Source organism: Macrosteles quadrilineatus, unplaced genomic scaffold (assembly GCF_028750875.1).
Source record: "Macrosteles quadrilineatus isolate MER2022 unplaced genomic scaffold, UCM_ALF_1.0 Scaffold_1__1_contigs__length_201487025, whole genome shotgun sequence".
Classification (NCBI taxonomy): domain Eukaryota; kingdom Metazoa; phylum Arthropoda; class Insecta; order Hemiptera; family Cicadellidae; genus Macrosteles; species Macrosteles quadrilineatus.
The window spans coordinates 43936246-43960187 of NW_026542594.1; the positions used below are offsets into that span (position 1 = coordinate 43936246).

The 23942-nt window shown below is 34.3% G+C and overlaps 1 protein-coding gene across 6 annotated transcripts in view; it reads right to left on the reverse strand.

Moving 5' to 3' along the window:
* Positions 1–415: 415 nt before the first annotated feature.
* LOC128982858 (carboxypeptidase M) overlaps positions 416–23942 on the reverse strand; it is a 182809-nt gene continuing 159282 nt past the window's right edge. For 4 of the 6 annotated variants that reach the window (XM_054401898.1, XM_054401900.1, XM_054401897.1 and 1 more), the window contains 2 exons: positions 11649–11847; positions 960–1192 (listed from right to left, as the gene is read on the reverse strand). In XM_054401898.1, coding sequence (XP_054257873.1) covers positions 11653–11847 — 195 coding nt within the window. In that variant the 3' untranslated portion in view covers positions 960–1192; positions 11649–11652. Of the gene's footprint in view, positions 1193–11648; positions 11848–23942 lie in introns of all 6 variants that reach the window. The other 2 variants (XM_054401902.1, XM_054401901.1) reach the window with 1 other exon arrangement.

Genomic DNA, 23942 nt, shown 5'->3' on the forward strand with positions numbered 1-23942 from the left:
TTCACAGTAGGCAAGGCATACTGTTTCAGAACATTTAGCAACAGTGGTGTAGTGCCCGGCCTCAATGGTTCTCACTCTTGCTTCTTCAAAAAATCCTATATATTAGGTGACAAGGCAATGTAGAGCGTTATCATACTAGAAATTTTAGGACTACGCCACTGAGGGACTGGTGAACACACTTTTGTCCTGGCTCAGCCAAGGTGTCCCTGGGAAGCAGAATCATTAGACTGGGTAGGACTAAGTATAAGGCAAGGTACAAGGCCACCAACCCAAATACTAGCTCTCACTCACTGTGCATTCACCTCTTATAAAATGCTGTGATGCCCACCCACGTAAAGTATAGAGTGTTTAGTAAGTCAAACAATTTTAATTCAGGAAACACAATGGCAATTTAGGGAAATGAAATAACTGTAAGAAAAATATAAACATTTTATGACATACATTTAGAAAAAAATAACTTTACTTAATAAAATAACCTAGACATCATTCATACTGGATTCATTCCATCTCAAAATTACAACATAAGTAATTAAATAATAAAACCTGAAAGACATTTAAAATCATCGCCATACTTTATATACATAGCAGTCTTTCATACATTTGTGCAAATCTAATTAACTAGGTACATTTTGTTAAATAAATAATAAAGTAATAAATTAACACAAGATGTCATGTATTGTAAACAAAACACCACATAAAATCATTGAGATTTTAATATATAAACAATACAGGAATTTACACTGTGATCATAAACAACTTGCTGTAAAAATGACAAAGGGTTAAAAGTTAATAAAACAATTTTAAATTAAAATACAATTGTTGAGATCTTGTAAATAAATAATGGTTATTGGGTGAAACTGCAAGAAAAGCAATACGCTTTTTTATGTTCCTTTGTTTCAATTTTTCCAAAGCTATATCATTTTACATTTCAGTAATATTAGGTCAATCTTAAAACTAGATTGAGTAAAGCTTTTTTATTTACATTGGTTCTGGTAGGTTTTGTGGTTATAGACAATTTGATTCATATTTTATTCTCGTATTTATCTGTTCAGCCAAAAAGGTTCGACACAAGACTGTTAAACCCTGAAGTAATGGAACCAAAAATGCCATTGTCAGATGCAGGTTTGGGTGCGAGAGGAGGCGGATGGTGATGATAGAAGTGCTGTGGTGGCCGGTAGAAGTTTTCTTGCCTCTGAAAAGTAATCAATGGTTGTAAAATATTGCTATCAATTGTAATTAATTTCATTACTTTTCCTATAAGGCTTAAAATTAAATCATAACTAATTAGTATATTCTTAATTTTAACCTTTTTTTAAGAGGTTGGCTGCCTCTTTTAACTTTGCATTTGCCCATCCACATAGGCCTCGGGCCTGTATGTGGTGTGGAACATATAAAGCACAGGAATGCTTGAGCCGGTACAGTACAAGGATAGCCTGTTTTGATCAAATGTAGTCTCAGATACCTTGATCCAAAGTCCGTATTGGTGTTTCTTATTAGTTTTTCTTAAGATCATCAATGAATACAAAAAACAATATAGGAAGAGTAATAAGAAGTAGTTTTTAGTAAAAATGTAAGAAACCAGTTTTAATTTTTTTAATTAAACAAGTAAGTAATGTGTTAATAGCATATTTTAAAGGCGGCACAAAAGTAACGGAGGCTGAGTTGAGGATGGATGTTCCATAGAGTCACACCACCTGAGTTGTTGTGTTGATGTGGGTACATCTGTTAGCTGGAGAAACACGACGGTAGATAATTAAGGGCATCGGATATAAAACTGTGTTTAATGCTAGAAAAATGGCCATGTAAACTAGCTTAAACTGCTAATGTAGATGCTATTTCAATTTAAACCACATTCATAAAATTGAGAAAAGTCAAAGATCAAGCAAGCCTGTTCAGGTTGCCTTGAATGCTGTCATTCATGAAGACCATCACTGTGCTATAGGCCAGCTCTGTGATATGTCAGGAATATGATGAAGCTCAGTTCAGTGGAGTTTTATCTTAAGATATGCTCATGAGATAAAATGTTCAGTCAAATTTTCCACTTGCCTCCTCACTGACAAGAAAAAAACTCATGTATGATTTTAACTTCAAAAAGAGGACCATGATTTTGTTAGAAAGGTGATTAATTATTGTGTTGATACAAATATACTGAGACAAAAAAACTTTTTCATACTGCAGCAAAAACAGCTGTTTTAAATATACACAGGGTAAAAATTAGCTGTAGTGAACTTTGATTGTAAACAACCGCATGTATTGAAAGTACGGTATGTATTGATTGTTTCAATCAGTAACTGCTTATTGTTGCATTCTGGTCAATAGTTTGATATATCGATAGTATAATGTATGCTAATACAAAATTGTAATAGATCAAATAATTGAATCACTAAACAGTGGCTTGTTTGCATTTGCAAAATATAAAACAAGTCAAGTTTTGAGGGGTTATCTTTATATGTAGCCCAGGCAAATTAGACATATGCTCCCCAAAAAATCGTCTAAAGCTGGAAAGTGTTTACCTTTTGGGGGTCCCAAATAAGAGTCCTGTGAGTTTGCGACGGATTCTGACGTCTGCTTAAGTTTTGGGAGTTGAAAAACTATGAAAATTTTGCACTTTTTTCAGTTTTTCACTTATAAGTCCTAAATGACGAATCCTACGGAAAATGTTGTTCACAGGTATATTTTAGTGCATTAAATTCCGCGTCGATTGATATTAAATAAGTTGAAATCGGCTGAGCCGTTCAGCCGCTGTAGCTTTTCAAAATTGGGATATTTTCCTCAACATAGCAAAAAAGTTAATTATTTGATCGGTTTTCAGCTTACAACTCCTAAATGACGCATGCTATACAAATAAACGGTATAAGCAATCTGACACATACTTTCTCCCATAAGCTTGCCAACCACTTTTATCATGGGTAAGCATTAAGCAATGGGAGTAACTATGATAATTTTGTAGGAAAAAATCACAAAAGTTGTAACAACTTTTGAACTGTAATTGTTACAGTAATGGGGGTTGCATTATTTTGTTTCGAATTATAAGGACTATAAAAAATTATTTTTATCAAAACAGTTTTTTAACCTGATTTTTAGTAATTTTATGGGATTTTTATGGGAAAATAACATAAGTTACAATAACTTTTGAAGCTTAATTTTTTGAGTACTGGGATTTGTACCATTTTGTTCAGAATTTGAAGGACTATAACATACTAAATGTTTATTAAAATCATTCCGGCCATTTTTAAAAAAATCTGATTTTTCCGTTTTGATGGGCTTTATGGAAAAATCCCCATTAAAAATCAAAATTTCAAAAAAAATGAAAAAACCTGGATATACCATGGATTATAATCTGGCTGAAATATTTAGGCGGTTTAAGGGGAAGAACTCTTATCCCCTCCACTGGAACTGACCAAGACAGCTGTTTGCTGTTATGTATAAGACGTAAACAAACCACTTCTATTTTTCATTTTTACCTAATTCATACAGGCCTTATACATGGTTGGAATTAGACGTTTTTTGATTGGAAAAGGCTGATTTTCAAATTATATCCTGGGGGCCTAGGGGGTATTCCATACTAAAATTTCTAAATTTAGGCACTGAAATCTGTGTTTGTAGCTATTATATGTGACGCGAAAAATGTTATCAAATTCGTCTTGATTTAAAAGTTTGTTTAGTATAGCATACACAGTTAAGAAAACCATAAAAAAAACTAACTAAATTACTGTAACACTTAAAAAATATAGCTCTTTTTATAACAAAATATAGGTTAAATATACAGATAAATAACCTGAACTTGAATTTAACAAACAAATAAATGGACGCAATGACGCCTATCACAAACGTCCAGTACGCAAAAGGAGTCCGTGACGTACTAGGTTTCTGACGGAGCATTTTTCTCCCAGTGACTAGATCACTGAGTAACTAAAGACTTATAGAGATCCATCACCATTAAAAAAAGTTGTTATTTATTCTTTTTACCTGCTCGACAGAAAAGTGGATATATATCCACTTTTCTATTTTCAATCGAGCTATAATCACCTATAAACACCACTATACAACCAATAACGATCTCAAAGGTTCATTTCTGCTCATGGATTGGAAAAGTGAGCCCGTGGACTTACGTATTTATAAGTGAGCGAATCAGTGTTACGTTTTCAAAAGATCGCTTTGAAAGCGATCCCGCAGATTTGTTACAGCGAGTCTGTGGACTCGCGGTGACATTTTTTCGGCGTTGTAAACTGCTCAATTTGAGCAATATTAAAAAAATAAAATTAAAAGATCAAAAGGTTACAGCTCAAATTTAAAAGCTATCAAAGCTAAATTAGAATAATATTTTCATTAGCAGTATTAAAAATAATTTAATTAAAATAGTAACTAAACAAAATAATTAATTTCTAATATAACATTATTAGTCATTAAAGTCGTTGATGTTGGTATATTATAACAACATTTACATTATTATTCTACAATCAATATTAACCCTTTGATTGCCACGGTTTTCAATATTGTTAGAATTCGAATCCGTCTGTGCTCTCCATATCAATGTCATCGGTACTGTCGCTGTCAGTTGTGTCGTTCTGGAGATCAACTACGATACGCTGGAAGTTGTCATCACGGATGCCTATTTCCTTTAAAAAGTCCTCTTTCTGAATATTCTCACTGTGTCGCACGCAGTTTTTCCAATCTTCAACGGTAACACGTTTAATAGACTCTTCCAGTAAATTTCTCACATCTTTAATCTTAAAAGTTTTGTTTTGCTCTGCCACCTCCCCTTTCACCTGTGACCAAATGAATTCTATAGGGTTGTACTGACAATGGTACGGGGGAAGTCTCACCACTTCATGCCCCATCCACAGAGCAATGTCATCGATTTCGAATCTTTTATATTCCTTTCTGTGACTTCTGACGATGTTTAATAATTCTCTGACAGTGTGTCTCGGGTTGTGAGGTATCCCTTTGCTGGTTAGCCATTCTGTAATGTCCTTTTTTTTAGTCTTTGAAGAGAGAATTTTTTCTTTCAGTTTTGAGTGATAGCTGGCATTGTCCATAACAACAATACACCCCTCATCTAAGAGTTTCAACATATCTACAAACCATTCTGTGAAAACTTCGTGGTTCATTTCCTTGTGGTAGTCACCTGTACATTTGGACTGAAACACCAGCTCAGCTCCTTCAATGAAACCGTGCTTTGCTGATCCGGTGTGAACAATGATTAATCTCGAACCTTTACCGATTGGGACACGCAAACCACCTTCGTTTGACGAATGTTGCCAAATGTATTTCTTTGAATGATTTTGGTTAATCCAGGTTTCATCCAGGTAAACTATAGGCCGCTGTAGTGGATCTTCTCTTAAGTCATGCATTTTTCGGAGGAATTCTAATCTTGCTGTTACTATGTCGTCTCTTTCCATTAAAAAACGCCTACCATCATTACACTTCTTAAATGTGAACCCACATTTTTTTAAAACCTTCCGCATAGAGTCTCGCCCCCCTCTAAACCCGATTTTATCTCTTAAAACATTCTTCAGTTTATCACAGGTCACATATTCTCCTCGATCATAGAACTCTAATACAGTACGTCGCACGACATCTCTGTCAAAGCCGTCAAGGCCTGTAATCCACTTTTTATGAGGCTTCTTTTTTGTAGATGATAGAAATTGGTTCCTACAATTATTATGTATAGGATTTTTGTTTCCTTCTGCGGTAATTCTTTGAATACTTCGAAGTGATAATGAGCATGCATCTGCAGTAGCTTGTTGTGTGTTTGAGAATAATTCCAATACTGTAACATTTGGATGGGTCTTAACTATATCCTTTAGGTTTTGATAAACACTAAACACTATTTTTTTAGTCTGTACTGAAATATCTGGAGCTTTAGTTGCCATTTCAAATCACACTGTATTACTTAAGTATACAGAAAGCAAACCACATAGTAAACAAAAACATCAACAAATGATTACTCATTTGTTTTGACATTTGCTAACAAAGCGTTATCAGCTGGAGAGGCTATTAGACAAATAAGTGGAGAGGGGGATATATGTAAAATTCCCCTTAAACCGCCTAAATATTTCAGCCAGATTATAGTACCACCTACATACCAAATTTCATCAAAATCGGTCTACAAGTGTGGTCTGTAGCTCTGTATACATCACCTCAGACAACAATATTAGACTTAAAATTACAGATTTGGTCTTACTCTTTTCACAGCTTATTTGATACACCTCTGGATGATCGCCATGGAATAAACCACTATGTAATCATTTATAATCCATTTAAAGGACAGGATCTATGTTGTTACCAAATTTAGTAAAATTTTCCAACTTTAACAATCAATTACCAGTATTGATTAAAAAAACATTTCACACATAATTTTGTGTTTTCCAAACTAACCACAGGTGCATTTTTGTATAGCATGCGTCCTTTAGGAGTTGTAAGCCGAAAACCGATCAAATATTCAACTTTTTTGCTATGTTGAGGAAAATATCCCAATTTTGAAAAGCTACAGCGGCTGAACGGCTCAGCCGATTTCAACTTATTTAATATCAATTGACGCGGAATTTAATGCACTAAAATATACCTGTTAAAATAAGCTGTTCAACTAAGTTAGGAGCATTCCCAACTGTCTCTTTGTGCCATTGAACAGAACAATAGTGTCATCTACATAACGATGATAAAATACCATTTTTTCTCTCAGGCGGTTTTCATCAGACCATAAATGTTTATTCTCAAGGTCGTTTCTCGTATATCTCTGCTAATATGGATGATAACGGAGAACCCATCGCCAACAATGTATTTTGTATTTTGTATTTTGTAAAAGAATTTCCAGTTTTTATTTTATTTCCAGTTTGAAGACAAAATATTTTTACAAAAAGAAGGGTTGGCGATGGGTTCTCCGTTATCATCCATATTAGCAGAGATATATTTCAACGACCTTGAGATTAAACATTTATGGTCTGATAAAAACCGCCTGAGAGAAAAAATGGTATTTTATCATCGTTATGTAGATGACACTATTGTTCTGTTCAATGGCACAAAGAGACAGTTGGGAATGCTACTAACTTACTTGAACAGCTTACATAAAAACATAAAGTTTACTCTCAAAACCGAAAGCAATAAAACACTGAATTTTCTAGACCTTAGTATCTCAAGATGTTCTGACAAAAATAAACTTGTTTTTAAAATCTATAGAAAACCTACAACCACACACCAAACCATCCATAATAGTTCACATCATCCACAAAACCAGAAATTGGCAGCTTATCACAGTTTTGTTAATAGATTACTATCAATCTAGAGGTCAATACCATTAAATATATTGCAATAGCTAACGGTTACAGGAGCAATATCATCGACAAACTAATCTTGAAACATAAGAACAAAAATACAGTAGACCCCCTCTTAACCGACCCTAATGGGACCGGACCTAGGTCGGATGATTCAAAAGGTCGGATAAAACGGGCAATCCCTAAAATCATAACATAATGAAGTGCTATTCATCTGGAATTATATAATCATTATTTTGAAGTCATACTTGCATTATTTATAAAATAAACTACTCTCCTTTTTCATATTGATAGAAATGTCACAAATAAACACATAACACGGTTAAGTCAAATAGACCTACTTTCAGTGAATATATTATAATACTAGGCAAGAGTCAATAAAATTCCTATTTTAATAACTTAACTACTGTAATGTATTAATTAATGCTTTCCAAATACATCGTAATAGAGTAAAGAACCTTTTGTCCTCATTAAAGATACAAGCGACCATTTTGTTTTATTTATAGCCACTCACTGGAGTGGAGGCTCGGGGCACAAAAACTATCTTGACCTTGGAGTTGTTAACACCCCTTCCCTGCCCTCCCTACAAGTTGCATTGTTTGTTTACTCATGCGATAAGATAATCAGTTCTCAAAATCGTAACACACTTTATGATGTTATAAATTTGCCGCACAGATAACAAATCAGATCAGATGTGCTCGAGCTACAAACGATGATGACAAACTGACAATAGGCTATGCTATATTTTTTGTGATCATCACAAAATAACTTATTGTTAGTCATATCCTGTGGAGATAAGGGTATGGTTCAGTTCTCATCGCCGAGCGTGGGAGCGGAAATGCCGAGATTCCTAGAAAGCGGCGGTTAAAACGAGCTGCTCTCAAAGCAAGGTCGGTTAAAAAAAACTGTATTATTTTACGATCAAAGGCGGATAATCCGATTATCGGTTAATACGAGGTTGGTTAAGAGGGGGTCTACTGTAGCCGCATAAAAACAACCTTAGACAGACCGAAATACATTTCTACCGAATTTGGCAGCTATCTCAACCATACATTAAGCAGAGAAATGTCTAAAAACCAAGTTATCGTTTCATTTAAAACTTTGAATAAACTTTCATCAGTATTAAAAGATAAGAAAACAAACCGTGACGATCAAACAGAAAATTCAGGTGTTTACAAACTGAATTGTGACAGTTGTCCAAAGCTTTTATATTGGTCAGACTTCACGCCCATTTAAAACACGTTTTAAAGAACATCTCCCGAAACCATCTGTTAACCAACCTAACTCTGCTTTTGCTGAACATCAGATTAATAACAACCATGAATATACAGATATCAACACCAATCTAGAAGTTCTACAATCCCATAAAGGAAGAGGAAGATTTTAAGATACTATTGAGGAATACAAAATTTACAAGGCCGGCAAAAAACACCCCCAACACATCCTAAATGATAAATCCTCATTTGAATCCAATATAATTTATGAGACAGTTTTAAACATCGACGAAATATTATCAACAGCTGATAACTCGAGGGGGAAGGTGGGGAGAGGAAGACACGGCGTCAGTCTAGACCTACACCCTGTACCCGCCGCCGTGTTGTAAATTAGTTGTGTGGCCATGCATTTTATTTAATTCTCCATATTATGTGAGTCCCCCAAGAGCAGTAGTGGCTTTCCCATAGACAACTTGGTTTTCTAACTAAATTACAAACTACAACTACGAGGGCTATCCAGAAAGTTGCAGACATTTTAAAATAAACCACATACAAAATGAAAAAAAAAAATATTATATACATTTTGAAGCCAAACCTTTAGGCAATTTTTCTACATAATCGCCATTTAAATTGAGGCATTTATCATAGCTTTTCAATGCCCTCTTTAAAGAACTCTACCGCCTGTGAGTTTAACCACTGGTTTACACCGGCATCGAGTTCAGCGCCAGTGTCAAACAATTGCGGAGAGAGCACCGTCTTCATTGCTGGGAACAGATGGTAGTCATTCGGAGCCAAATCCGAACTGTACAGCGAATGATTGAAAACTTCCCATCCAATAACTCTAGGGTACAATTGGCCGTGTGTGGACAGGCGATGTCATGAAAAATCTAAACTTTTTCGCTTAGTTTTCCATAATACTTGTTTTGGATAACACGTCTTATTTTTCAGAGTGTTTTGCAATACCTCTCTGAGTTAATTGTTTAGCTACGTTCAAGAAAGTCTACCAAAATCGTCTTCAAACACTATCGGTTTCTTGGGGGAATGCGTGTGACCCCATTCCACAGACTGCCATTTTGTTTCACAGTTGACGTGCTTTAGCCAAATCTCGTCACCAGTTACGATACGATCAATTACATGGTTTCCACTTTTGTCATACTCTCCAGAATAATGTCAGTGCTGCAGCAACAAAATCTGTGGTATCTAAGTTTACTAACGACTAATTCATGGACTAAACTTGTGAAAATTTAGGAAAATGTTCTGAGAATTCCGTGATTGTGAACAACGATTTTCATGTATTTTTTTATTGATTTTCGCTAGCAATTCATCAGTCACAAGACCTACCGGTATGATGCTCATCATGAACATTGGTTCGGCCATTTTTTAAATCAATGCACCACTACCTCACTCGGCTTTCTCTCATTATTCCTTGGTCGTACACATCAAAAATCTGGCGATAAATTTCAATAGGTTTGTAATTTTTTGCTATCACAAACCTTATCACACCACGCACTTCACAATTAGCGGGATTTACAATAATTGTAGCGCTCATTTCAAAACTCCAGTGCATACAAAGTACAGAAGTCACGATACTCTAGCTACCATGGCTGGTTGCTACTGAGTGTAGGAACTGTAATTTTCTGGATAGTCCTCGTGTTATAAAAGAATAAAATGAATTACTAGGTATAAACACCTAATAAACATCAATGTTGTTCAATGTAGGCCTACAGTTACCATAACCATTACCATTATAATACACTATACAAGGTAAAGTTATATATATATATATAAATACTATATATATGCAATATTTATCTCCTTATGTATAATCACAAAATTGTATTACTTATGCAATGTTTATCTCCTTATATATATATATATATATATATACATATATATATATAAGGAGATAAACATTGCATAAGTAATAAACTTTTGTGATTTAAAGGTGTCAACCCCTGTTTAAATCTATCGCCAGATGACAGATGTCTCTGGAGAAAAGTGTATGGATGTGATCAAATGTACTCAAGTGGATGTGGAAATATGGAATAAGGTCAGCTGTGTATGTCTTAGAGTTTTGTATGAGACATAGACAATAGTAAGGAGGTCTTCCGCAGACAGAATGACAGAGGTATCATCTAGACAAAAGCAAGAAGGCCTTGCCTGTGAAATGTGTTCAAGTGATAGAGAACGTTTCTATGACAGAGGTATCATAGACAAAAGTAAGGAGGTCTTGCCTGTGAAAAGTGCTCAAGTGATAGCGAACGTTTCTACGACAGAAGTATCATCGACAAAAGTAAGGAGGTCTTGCCTGTGAAATGTGCTCAAGTGATAGAGAAAGTTTCTATGACAGAGGTATCATAGACAAAAGTAAGGAGGTCTTGCCTGTGAAATGTGCTCAAGTGATAGAGAACGTTTCTATGACAGAGGTATCATAGACAAAAGTAAGGAGGTCTTGCCTGTGAAATGTGCTCAAGTGATAGAGAACGTCTCTATGACAGGTACCAAAGACAAAAGTAAGGAGGTCTTGCCTGTGAAATGTGCTCAAGTGATAGAGAATGTTTCTATGACAGGTATCATAGACAAAGTAAGGAGGTCAACCATTGATATATTTCAATACCCCAATTAAGGGGTTGACTTCCTAAACCAAAACATATCAATCACAAACCGCAATTGATACTTGGCAGTGGTGTAATCTTTCTTTTCTTCATTCTTCTTCACAGCTACTTTAATGATACCAAACACTAAAAAGTGGTTAGGTACTGGCTAGAATGAGTGGTAGAAGAGGTGGAGAAGTAAAAACATGGTGCTAGTGTTTAGTGTTAGATTTGAACTAGGGCACTCTTGTCATGACAGTTGCATATAGAAAACCTCAATTCGTGGACAACCCTGGAAATTAATTTGAATGCATCAAAAAGTGTTATACATCAACTTATTTTTTAACAGATATCAACAGGCCTACTTGAAAATAAATAAATCCATAACTAGAATAAATTTTGTTGTAAAATGGGACCATGAATTAATTGCATCTCTTAAAACAATTTACAACAGTATACTTTGGTTATGAAGTAAGAAAGTATACACAAACAGTAAAATATGCCTCTTTTGATTTCAATGTGGTGACAAAACACCCAAATCTCATGCCATGACTCATCATACTTACTCCACTAAGAAGAAGGAAACGCGATAGCAGGTGGGTCTCTAGTAGTTGATCTTGAGGAGGCCAAAGAGGATTTCTTCTCATGATCATTTAAAAACATTTTGGGGGAGTTATTCATATCTACCATAGGAATGTCAGTCATCAAAGAGGGTACTGGTATCAGGAAAGATGGCTGGATTTTATGTGAATTTTGTTTATCATTCTGTAAAAAGTAAGGAAGTTAAAACACACCTTCACCAAATTTATACATATATATACACTCTTAAATCAAATTATTAGGATTGTTAAATACCAAAACACCAAGTTGTTTTACTCTATAAAGTACCAGTACTAACAAACTGTCAATATTGATACCAATTATTTATCAATTTACAGTATACTTTGGTTTGTTCAGACTATACAGTATAAATGTTTTTAGTTCAATGTCCCTTTTTGAAAAGGTATAGTATAGACATACTCCCGCATTTAGGCTACTGTATAGATGCAACTGAGTTTTAGATTTGAAAGCAGGAGTGGCAAGTAGTAAAACCTACACTTTGGCTGTTGGTTTAGTTATCAATGTTTTAAATTCAGACAACATCACTCATCCCAACTCATCTTCCATCCATAGTTGAGTTAAAATGTACTTTATTTGCATTCCCATTGCAATAAGAGTGATATATTGTACTGTAAGTTTTATAACCCTTGATAAGGTAATTTAGATGCAAGCTAATCAAGTTGGACCTATAGGCCTTACAAAAAAATTTAAAATGTTAATTCTTTGGCAATACATACATTTAATTTATTACTGTTTAGACTTATACACACTACATTCTTTTGTAAAATTATTGTGTACAATTCAAACTAACCCTACGTTTTTACAGTAACATGGCTTTGACATCGGAAACCTCATAGTTTGGTAAGTTGATGGGTAAAAGAGAAAAATAATAAGGTATAAGGAAAACCGAAACTTTAAAGTTAAATAATTAATTTTCTAACCATTCTTTTGGTTAGAAAACCATTACAAACCGTTACGCCTGTGGTAACGTTATTGAGAATTTAATTCCGTTTTGCTAAACAAATCTTCTATTTTCTTTTAGAAATGTTAACAACTTAATTTGATATGCAAAAGCAGTTAAAATATATGATATGTGGTTAGTAACAAGCAAAATGACAAAAAATCTTCAAACAAACCCAAGCTTTCAAGCTAAAGCTGGATAAAATCAGTTTGGTGGAAGAATTGTAAGTGTGTCTATTTGGACGTGTACTTCCGTTGCAATGAATCACAGAAGGCAATCAAGGTGAGTTAATTTGACCAAACAAGGATAATAAATCTAATCAGCAAAATAAATATACGTATGCTATTGTGTAAAAATAATTAAAATATGTGATACTGTAGTTTGAATTTTGTTTCTAAAATATTTTCTAACACGTTTTTTATTAGTGCAGAAATTATTATAGTAATTTTTTATAGTTATAACACAAAGTTACAACGTTATAACAAGTTATAACATATAACTTGTGTTATATTTGTGTTATAAGTTATAACACAAAGTTTTTAGTTATAACTCAATTCTCAAATAAAAACCTAAACTAAATTAAAAGGGTTTATGCAGCAGTATGAAGTAGCGCAGTAGCGGTTCACGGGTGTTGATGTTTTGAGGACGGCTAGTAGCGCGGAAACTCCCATTTGAAATACATGGCATGTGGGCGATCTGTACTGCACGGTGAACGTGGAATTGATGAGTAGCTTAACTGACATTACTGTATTACTTGGCTGATTGATATAAATTCTCTACCAACCTAAGTAAGAGAATTTTCATCAGTCATGCAGTTTGCATCCAACTGTCCTCGTGGACTGTGTGAAGGCGCTATATAGGGCCGCATTTAGAACCAATGTGGCCCCGGCCTAGGAGGATAAAACGATAAAACATTAATGTTAATCCTCCTAGCCCCGGTGAGTCACACCAGAGAGGGCCCTCTATGCTGATTTAACTAAATGAACATTTTTTTACGATCAAATCGGCGAATTAATAATCTAGGTGGTTAGGGCACTAGCTAATAAATAATTCCATTCTTTCATTGATGCTAAAGAAGGATTCTCATTTAATTACATTTCTTACTAATAGGAGGCTGCACTTTATAGATTTGTTTACTTCTCACATTACATTTGTTTACTTCGAGTCAGGTAAAAAATGTTACTTACCTATAGGCCTCGGGCCAAATCAGATCGGTTCAAAATCAGGTTGCTTTGGAAACTGTAGATTTTTATATAATGTCGATTTTCAAGCCGAGCATTGCCTGGCCTACACGCTTGAGAGTTCAATCACAAAGTCAGAATATCAAGCTCTAGCCGATTTTCTCAGTCCTAAATACAATAATGCCGGATTAAAAGTAAAAGCTTTATGTCCTCCAGGATCATGCTCACGAAATTGAAAGATTGGGCATACACTTTTGCTGTGATCGCGGATATCGACGAGAACATTTCTCCGCAGGTGACGATGACGATATATTTACAATTTTGTCGCAATTGCAAAAAAAAAAATGATTTCACCGTCACCATGGGTCGCGGGAGATATTAGGGATTCGGCCGTGAACGTGGGAGACGATGATGTTGTTATCTGATGATGTCATAGGTTTGGTTGCAACCACGGTAGACTATGATAATGTTTCCATTCTTCCATGACTACGGGAGGTATTCATGATTTAGCCACGATCATGGAAGACGATGATGACGCCTCGGTCGGTGACGGTGCCTCAGGAGACGCCGTGCCAAACTAAAGTGCAAGTTTAGGCGGTAATACATGTGATAATGTTTTTAAGATTATTGGGAGAGGGGGGCCGGGCGAACAAACTTGCGGGGGGGGGGGCCGTGGGCTGGCTATTGTTTTGTTATATTTCCATAAATTTGTTCAATCTAGATTTTGGAGGAAAGGAAATAAACACTTATACATCAGAGAAGCTTATTACAGTAGGCCTACTCTAAATTGGCAATTGAAGAAAATTTAACTGTGAATTATTTTTTCTCACAATAACTCTTGCCATTGTATCAAAACAGCCTAGCTTGAAAGGTTACAACATAAACGTTTCACTATGACAAAAAAACTGTTTAAAAAGTATTAATAACAAAAATATAAATCCGACCCCTAATAATAATACAGAGAGGTTTAAATATTGGAATTTTACAAATTAGTTTTATTGGAAAATGCTGTTATCCTACTAATATTATAAGTGAGAAAGTTTTGATGTATGTATGGATGTTTGTGACAAGTAAACACGAAAAATACTGGTCGGATTGGGCTAAAATTTGGTATGATGATAGCTCACGTTCCCGATTAACATATTTGAAATATAGACTGCAATACGGAAAGTAAATAAAAGAAACGTCTTATTAAACATCTTATTAAACGTCTTACATCAATGTAATCAATAAATGTGTGTTGACATTGGGTCAACACCCAACTACCCAGGTCATTCACCTACTGGGTCTTAATGATGATTGGAGTGTCCAATCGAAATCGATCACCACTTACTATCTTTTTTGTATATATACCGTCTTGTGAGTAACAGTATAAGCGTAAATATATGTTTTAAGTGTTATAATACGTTTCTTTTATTTACTTTCCATAAATTTAATAACACGCACAGTGCTGATCAAGAAGTTATTTAGACTGCAATAAGCATTTTATACTTATACGCCAACCCTGTACGAAGGACGGGTACTCTGCTATACTATGATAAAAGATCAATCAACACCGTTATCGTATTTGTAATAGGTTTTATAGTTTCTTCTTCTCCTCCTTCCCTACTTTTTGGCATAGCATAGTTTAGGATAGTTACACTAAATATATTGTTTATTGCTACTCATTCACAATCATCTAGTAAAGTATAATTATTTTGGATCAAATGAAACAACCAGCTTTTGAAAACGAATTGAACCTTTATTGGTGTTAAGGAAGGGAGGCACTCTCTTTAGAATTAGTCTATCATTGGTCTATCCGTGAGAAGAGGCAAAATGCAAGTGTGCAGATTTCTTACTATCACTTTTATTGATTACTATACTAGTGTCGTATGACTTTGTTTATTAATATAATTATTTTCAGTTTCAGAGCCAATGTTAAAATATGTAGAATGCTTCTGTTAAGATCATAGAACAAAGTACTTGGTACCCATTCAAAATATGATTATTCTATACCTAATGTTTTTATGATTAAAAACTGCATAGTTTAATATGCTTCCCTCCACCTTCCCCTGAACATGGGCAATAGTAAATAGTTTTAAAAAGTCAAATATTATCATTTGTGGCAACACTCGGGGGATAAGTTAACACCATAGATTGTTTAAAATGTATTGTTTTGAAAGTAGTTAATGCCCCAATACAGGAAATCTTAAATAACAGTAAAAGTAAGTACCGGTATGATTATTGTAATTTAGCTAATCATGTAATTTAATATTTTGTTTGTTTAATCTACAGTCTATTATAGTTATTTTTCCTACAGTACCCTGACAAAGTGGGCTTCATTTCACTAATTGTAGTACAGAAAGCTGCTAATTGCTGCATTTACTTACTTTGCCGCAAACACATTTTAATTTTGTCACACACCAGTATTCCAACCAAACAACACAAAACAGCGTGCTTTTATTATCCACATAATCCGTGTACGCTTGGAAATAGGTTGGCAACACTTAAAGATACTACAACTACGATCAGCTGGTGCAACGTTTCCCATTTCGTTCAATGTTTGGATTTAACCTAACCTAAAAACACGTTGTACAGTGTTTGAAAGACTAATTATTTATATGATTTCATTTATAGTAACTGTAGGAAATAGTTATTTGTGTAACTAGTGGGTTAAAGTGGCAGTTTGCACCCGTGTTACTGTTACATATTATATTATTTTTCCTACTGTTACTATAAATCATCCATATATAAATCCCAAAGTAGGCTACCCATGAACTTTTGAGAAAACTAGAAGCCACACCCCCATAAACCATATACAGCACTTAAAATGTTGGTCATGACGAGAAACGTTGCGCAAAACTATCCATTATTTCATAAACTGCCGTTAAGGTCGTAATTCCTTTCTAAAGGGAACTTTCCATATAACTAATGTTAAAAATACCTCAGCTGTACTTATTTGTTTGTTATTCTTTAAATTTATTACATTATTAAAATTAGCTTATTTTCAAGCGTACATGCATAATAAAAGCACGCTGTTATTTTTTGTTGTTTGGTTGAAATACTGGTGTGGGCCAAAGTAAAAACTGTGTGCCAAAGTAAGACTTTCTGTACTATAATCAGTGCAAGGAAGCCCACTTTGTTCATGGTGGAAGGAAAAAACATAGGTGTGCTATTCCCACATATTCTGACGTCACTCGGATTGCAAACAAAAGATCATCTGATTGTAACTGTCAAATTTAGTATGTATTTGTTTTTATTTGATTGTTATTGTTTTTATAATAATCAAAACAAATACATATACTGATTTGACAGTTTTAATCAGATGATCTTTTGTTTGCAATCCGAGTGACGTCAGAATATGTGGGAATAGCACACCTATGTTTTTTCCTTCCACCATGCACTTTGTTGGGTGACTGTAGGAAAAATATAATTTGTAACACGAGTGCAAACTGCCTTTACCCACTAGTTAGGGTATCCAATTAACTATTGTTATCCATATTTTATGTATTTTTATGTTTTGGAGCATGACAAAAAGTACTTCATATAGTTTTTCAATCAGCCTGAATTGTTACCAATTTCCTGTTTGGAATTTAACAACAATAATAATTAATAATATCAGCAGAGAAACATTAAAATGCTTAATGTTTCCTACTGGGGGATAACCTTTAAGTCCAAGCAACTGAAAGGAAAAGAGGGAAATGTTTGGAACACAATTTATGACTTTGTAACTTTGTTTAGTATAGTTAGGAGGTTAACATACCAAAAGTCCCACCTCTAGCCACTGTGCTGTACCATTATTACCATAGCCCTGTGACATTTTTCGGTTTTTTGCTGAAATCTCCGAAACCATGCGTCCAAGCAAAATTATGATCACATACAAAATAAAAACTTATTAAATTGCCAGTAAGTTTGTAATTTACAATTTTTGATATCTTGTATGATTTTCACGTCATTTAGCATCAAAAGTTTATAAATTTATAAAAATACATTTCTTTTTCATTTTTTTCTTCTTTTTGACAAGTTAACTCTTAAAGTATGCACCCTAAAAATAATCGCTGGACATAGGGTTGTACAAAATCAAATTTTCTTCAATAATATACAGTATATGACTTTATATTAGTTTACCTTCTTCCGTTCAGATTTTAAAGCAAATTAGCCATTAGTATAAAAAACTAAATAAAATAATACCCCCGCCGCAGCAAACCTGCAGACTAAACGAATTTCTATTTGCTTGATTGGATTTCCACTAAAATGTCTCCTTAAAAATATCACATTTATTCCCTATTTAAATAACATTAGTTTAACGAGTATTTAGGTTGCTGCAACAGGGAGGGTAAAAAGGTGTTTTTTTGTAAAATGTTAATAGTTTAGTATGAAATAAATGCATTTTCCAAATTTGATCAAAATATGTTCATAAACAAGCAAACTACAACAGTTGACTTATTCTCCTTAAGAATAACATGAGAATTTTAAATTTACAGTTTTTGGAATTTTCTCCGTAACCATTAGGCACATAATAATGCTTCAATATACTAAATTATTTGTTTTTTTAAGCTCTACAAAATGGTTTGGAAAGAAAATGATAAATTTTCTAAAAAAAATTAACCAATTTTTAGCCCATAAAACCCCCCATAAACCCCTGTTCCCATAGTCCGATCATGCTGGTTTGCGAACTCGTTCGAATAAACGTAGGTTTACACGTTTGTACCAAATTTCATCAAAATCGAATGATTTTTGCTAGAGTTAACTTATTGCGCTAACGGACACATATATAAATATATATATATATATTTGAACGGATGGTGTTTTTGGCCTCTAGGGACCTCAAAACGAAATAGTAAATCCGTCCCGGGTCCAGGTCTTGCCATGAGTAGCCTACTACGGTATTAGCTTATTCCCTATATGGGAAATTCGCTAAAACCATAAAACTAAAATTAAAAAGTATTAGAATCTAGTGTTGAGCAAGGAATTTGAAGTCTTGGGACAGCTGTTGAAAACTGAAAATTTCAATTTATCACCTTACCCAGTCAACTAATTGGTTGAAACCACGAATACTAGAAAAGACTCGGTATGGATCATAAACATAAACATATGACGTTATTGGCCCAAAAGTAAACAAAACCATATGTTAATTAATGCTATATTAGTATAGGGGTTTTGTTTACTTTCAGGCCAAAAACGTAATTTGTTTAAATGTTTATGATCCAGACCGGTAATTTTCTAGCATTCGTGGTTGAAACATTTACCATTTAAGTAAATAAAGTAAGTACTGGGCGTCTAAAAATAGCACAGATACCCATTATAGAAAATATATGTATAATTGTGGGCTGCCTTACCAGATTCCTTACACTTGATGATCTATTTAGACTATTGTAATAGGAAACTATGATGCTATAATCAGGTTTATGCATATTAGAGTGTCTCTATGTCACAAATCACAACCATTAAATTGAAACAAAGTTAAATGACATATTTAAATGAATTAACATAAAACATTACTTCAGTGAGTAGCCTACTGAGACAATCCCTTGCTCTATCTTAGTTTGGAAAGGACTACCACCCTCATACTCGTTTTCATTCTCTTTTTCTCCATGGGATCTCTTTTGGAAATAGGTAAGAGTATACAGTACTGTTCTTCTTCATATTCGAAGTCATCTTTCCCAGTGTTAAAATCCTGGTATTTTTGGCATACTTATTGTAGGCTTGCTTTTTTGCCATCGGATTTTGCACTAGCACAGTTTAATGTATATAGGAAGAAAATAATTTTCAAATTATCCTCCAGTGTAGTTTCATACTGACTGTGCTCTGGGACCAAAGGGGTTTTATCGTTCTTTTCACTCATACATCAGAGAAGGCAGGTTATTTCCCAGCCTCAGCTGAACCTTTTGGAATGTCCATAGGAAATGATGTTTTAAAGCTCTATCGGTCGGATAAGGCAAGAGATATCAAGCTTGATGGTAAACATCGACTTAAAAATTGACTTGTACCTGTATAGATTGAGGATGAGGGACACCTCTCTCGCTGGAGCCCATACTGTACCATTCTGATAATTCATACCATAATGTTACCATAGTTTGACACTCGTACCACCATGTTACCACTTAGGTTGGCAATATGTAAAATCAGGTGATATTTCTAATAAAGCAGCTCATGGCTATTTCCCATGACATATCACGCCACCATCACACCACCTTTCCGAACACAGCCTAAATCCCCTCTCCTCACGTCAGTCCACACCATGTCTTAGACCAGTCAACACCATATACCCTTTGCGGCCCTCTGAGCCTTTTAAAATGTAACCAGTGTATTTACTTACAACACCGCATCCCTGACTCCCGACGTACAGTACGATGTCGACGTACTGTACACATACCAAATGAAGATGCAGATTATCTCTACCCTTTGTTTTTGGGTGGTGTTGGAGAGGGGGTATGAAAGACCTTGATGCATTTTGGGCCTCTGATACAACTTTGCATAAGCAATCAGATTTTGTCAAATGCTGAAGATATTTTGTCGTATCCTGTAGAGGCATACAAAAATAGCCTCTAATCCTTGTTGAGATAGTTTATGGTGCGAGAAAAAGAAGTCCCTTACCTTCTTTCTTTCAGAAAAAGAGGATGAAAACGAGTATGAGGATAGTAGTCCTTTCCAAACTAAGATAGGTAAGGATTGACTCAATAGGCTACTCACTGAAGTAATGTTTTATGTTAATTCACTTAAATATGTCATTTATCTTTGTTTCAACTTAATGGTTGTGATTTGTTTCTAGTGCCATATAGACATTCTTATATACATAAACATGATTATAACAACATATTTCCCCATTAAAATAGTCTAGATAGATCAACAAGTGTGAGGAAGCTGGTTAGGCAAGTATATTTTCTATAATGGGTAGGCTATCTGTGCTATTTTAGACGCCCAGTACTCACTTTATCTATCTTAATGGTGAATGTTTAAACCATTTATTTGACTGGGTTGGGTAAGGTGATAAATTGAAATATTCAGTAGTCAACAGCTGTCCCAAGACTTCAAATTCCTTGCTAAACACTAGATTTGTTTAAAATTAAAATTTAATTTTTATTTTTTAATATTGATGGTTAATTGCTTTAAAATATGAACAGAAGAAGGTACACTAGTAAAATCATATCCTTATATATAATACGTGAAGGCGATTTCTACAAAACACTACTCCTCCGTTAATAATGGACGGATTTTTACAAACGACGTGTCAAAATAAAGTATTTTTTTTTGTAGACGCCCCCTTTCACCAATTCCTGTAATAAAAATCCTCGGGCTTTGCCCCACAGGCCATCAAAGTTGGAGTTTCTCCCATAAGATTAACATGGGGGAATCTAAATATTTAATTGGAAACTTTGTCCCCACTAATTTGAGAGAACGGCTGGGCGTAGAAGCTTGGTAGAGGTGTCCAAAGAAAGGTCTAGGTCTGTAGATGAGTTATCAAAAGAAAACTAAGCAAAATCCCTTAGGACTCTGCCCCAGAATCCTTTAAATATCCCTCCACAGATTTGTTTACATTTTGGCCATATGAATAATACTTTTTAATAAAACAGCTGTTCAAACAACACACATTTATTGAGAGTTACTGAATTCTACCAAATAAGTATTTGCAATGTTATTTTCTGATTTTAAAATTGATTTTCTTCTTTATCATGTCATGTTTTGCAATATAACGTTAAATTACGAAATCATGGAAAATCCTTTTATCAAAGCAATTCTTAAATTATTTCTTATTGAACTATCTTATATCTATTGTATGGGTTGGTGTCTGCCTTTTTCACCACTTTTGTCTACATTTTATCATATTATTCTACACATATCAAATATTTATGTAGAAATATCTGCTCTTATCGTGTCTAATAAAATTCAAACATAGAAACCTCGCCTAAAATGGTACCCATCTTGACAAATTATTTGCACCTGCCTATATTACGGACTTTAGCGCACTGGGTTGCTAACATTATTGAAAATAACACAACATTTTGGCTGTAAAATATGGTACAAAGAGAAAAAACTATTTAAGCAGCTACTGTCATGACAGAAAGGTCATATTCCTTTTAAACTAGATCACATAATACTTTACAAGATACGTTGATTAACAATATGTAAACCTCAATATATACAAAACAGCCAATTTACGGTATTTTTGCTTTTTGGAAATGTCCCATTGCTATGTCATTTGTATTATTTGTTGCCAATGAAGTCGCAAGACCATATGAACTAGGAGCCCCCTAACAGTTCAAGAATAAAAGCCAACTTCACTTCATATATTCCACTACACCTAACATTCCGTAGAGAGATTATATTGACAACTTTATGTTATTGATAAGGCTGAGACAACTAACTTACATCCCCCATGTCAAGGAATTCCAGCTTTAACAGTAACCCCACATTCAATTTCTCAAAACTATACTAGAGGGTTCATTCATTGGCACACAAGTACGATATGAACTGACGCGACGTGACGAAGGAATTTTTCAAACTTACACTGTAACAGATATACCTCCCTTTGAAATTAGAATGTCTTCCCAAAAAAAATTTTTTTCAAATAAAATCATACTACACTGATGGAATCACAGAAGTGTTTGACTACAAAAGATCCACCAATACGATTTTAATACTATTTAAAGGTTCTTCCAAAAGAAGAGATACCAGTTAACATACTAATAATAACTCCGATGACATACGGTATGGGAAATATGTTATTCATTGAATGATCAACCATATTTGATAACTAATACAATTAATATCATTATTGTTTTTACACTTATTACCCTTTAAACAATGCTAAATACTCAAAATATGTATATTTCACCCAATTTATCACAGTTAGATGAATTAGCGTAAGCCTTGAAAGTAGCCGTCGATTTCGACGGGTTACACCTAGTAAGTTATATTATTGAAGGGAATTTGATTTTCTACGACCTAGCATTAGTTTTTAGGGTGCATGGTTTAAGAGTTAACTTGTAAAAAAGAAAAAAAACACGAGAAAATTTTTTTTCCCTACATTTACAAACTTTTGATATTAAATAACACAAAAACATACACGATATCGAAAAATATTAAAAATAACTTGCTGGCAATTGAATAAGCTTTTGTTTTATATTTGACCATAATTTCGCTTGGACGCATGATTTGCAAGATTTCAGCAAAAACCGAAAAAATGGTACATTCAAGCCCTCCTCCCCCACAGCACAAGGGCTATACAGGTGGGGACTTTTGTTATGTTAACCTCCTAACTATAGTAAACAAAGTTACGAAGTCAGGAATTGTGTTCCAAACATTTCCCTCTATACCCTTTTTTGAGCATTCGTTGCCTGGACTATATGTAGCTGACAGAAAAATATCATAAAAACTGTTTGAAAACACACTATGAGACATTCAGGTGTAATTTGTTAAATAAAATCCAATAGGCCTACTTGCTTTTTATGAAACACAATAAATTACACACTGTAAATTACTGTACTGTAAAGTACAACACTGGAAATTAATTGAGTAATTTAGGTTGATAGAAAATATATGAATAACTTTAATCACTTTCATTAGTAAATGCCAAAAACCAGTTTCTTAACATACAATCTTTAAAAGTATCATATCTATATTCTATTTGGTCAATATTGCTATCAAATGCACTTTGCCACCCTCTGCCTTTCTCATGTCAAAGTTATTCTACTCTCTACTGGTATTGTGGTGTAGAGAGTATAGTACAGACAGGCGCTAGGTGCAGTTGAGTATGCATGAAAAGAGTCAGAGATTTTGACTTTTGATTTTAGTATTGGGGGCCTAGGTGAGTGTAAAAACCCATGTCGTCGCCTCCAGGGGTGGTCGACAACTTAGGAGTGGGGGCGCAAAGTTGCGAAAAACGTAAATCGGCAAACCGCTTTTAACTCCCTTGTTATTTGAACGTGAGTAAAAGATTCATTTAAATTGACTTTTGATTTTGGTAATGGGGGCCGAGGGGAGTGTAAAAACCCATGTCGTCGCCTCAAGGGGTGGTCGACAACTTTGGGGTGGGGGCGCAAAGTTGCCAAAAACGTTAATCGGCAAACCGATTTTAACTCCCTTGCTATTAAACGTAAGTAAAAGATTAATTTAAATTGACTGTTTGTTTTATTAAT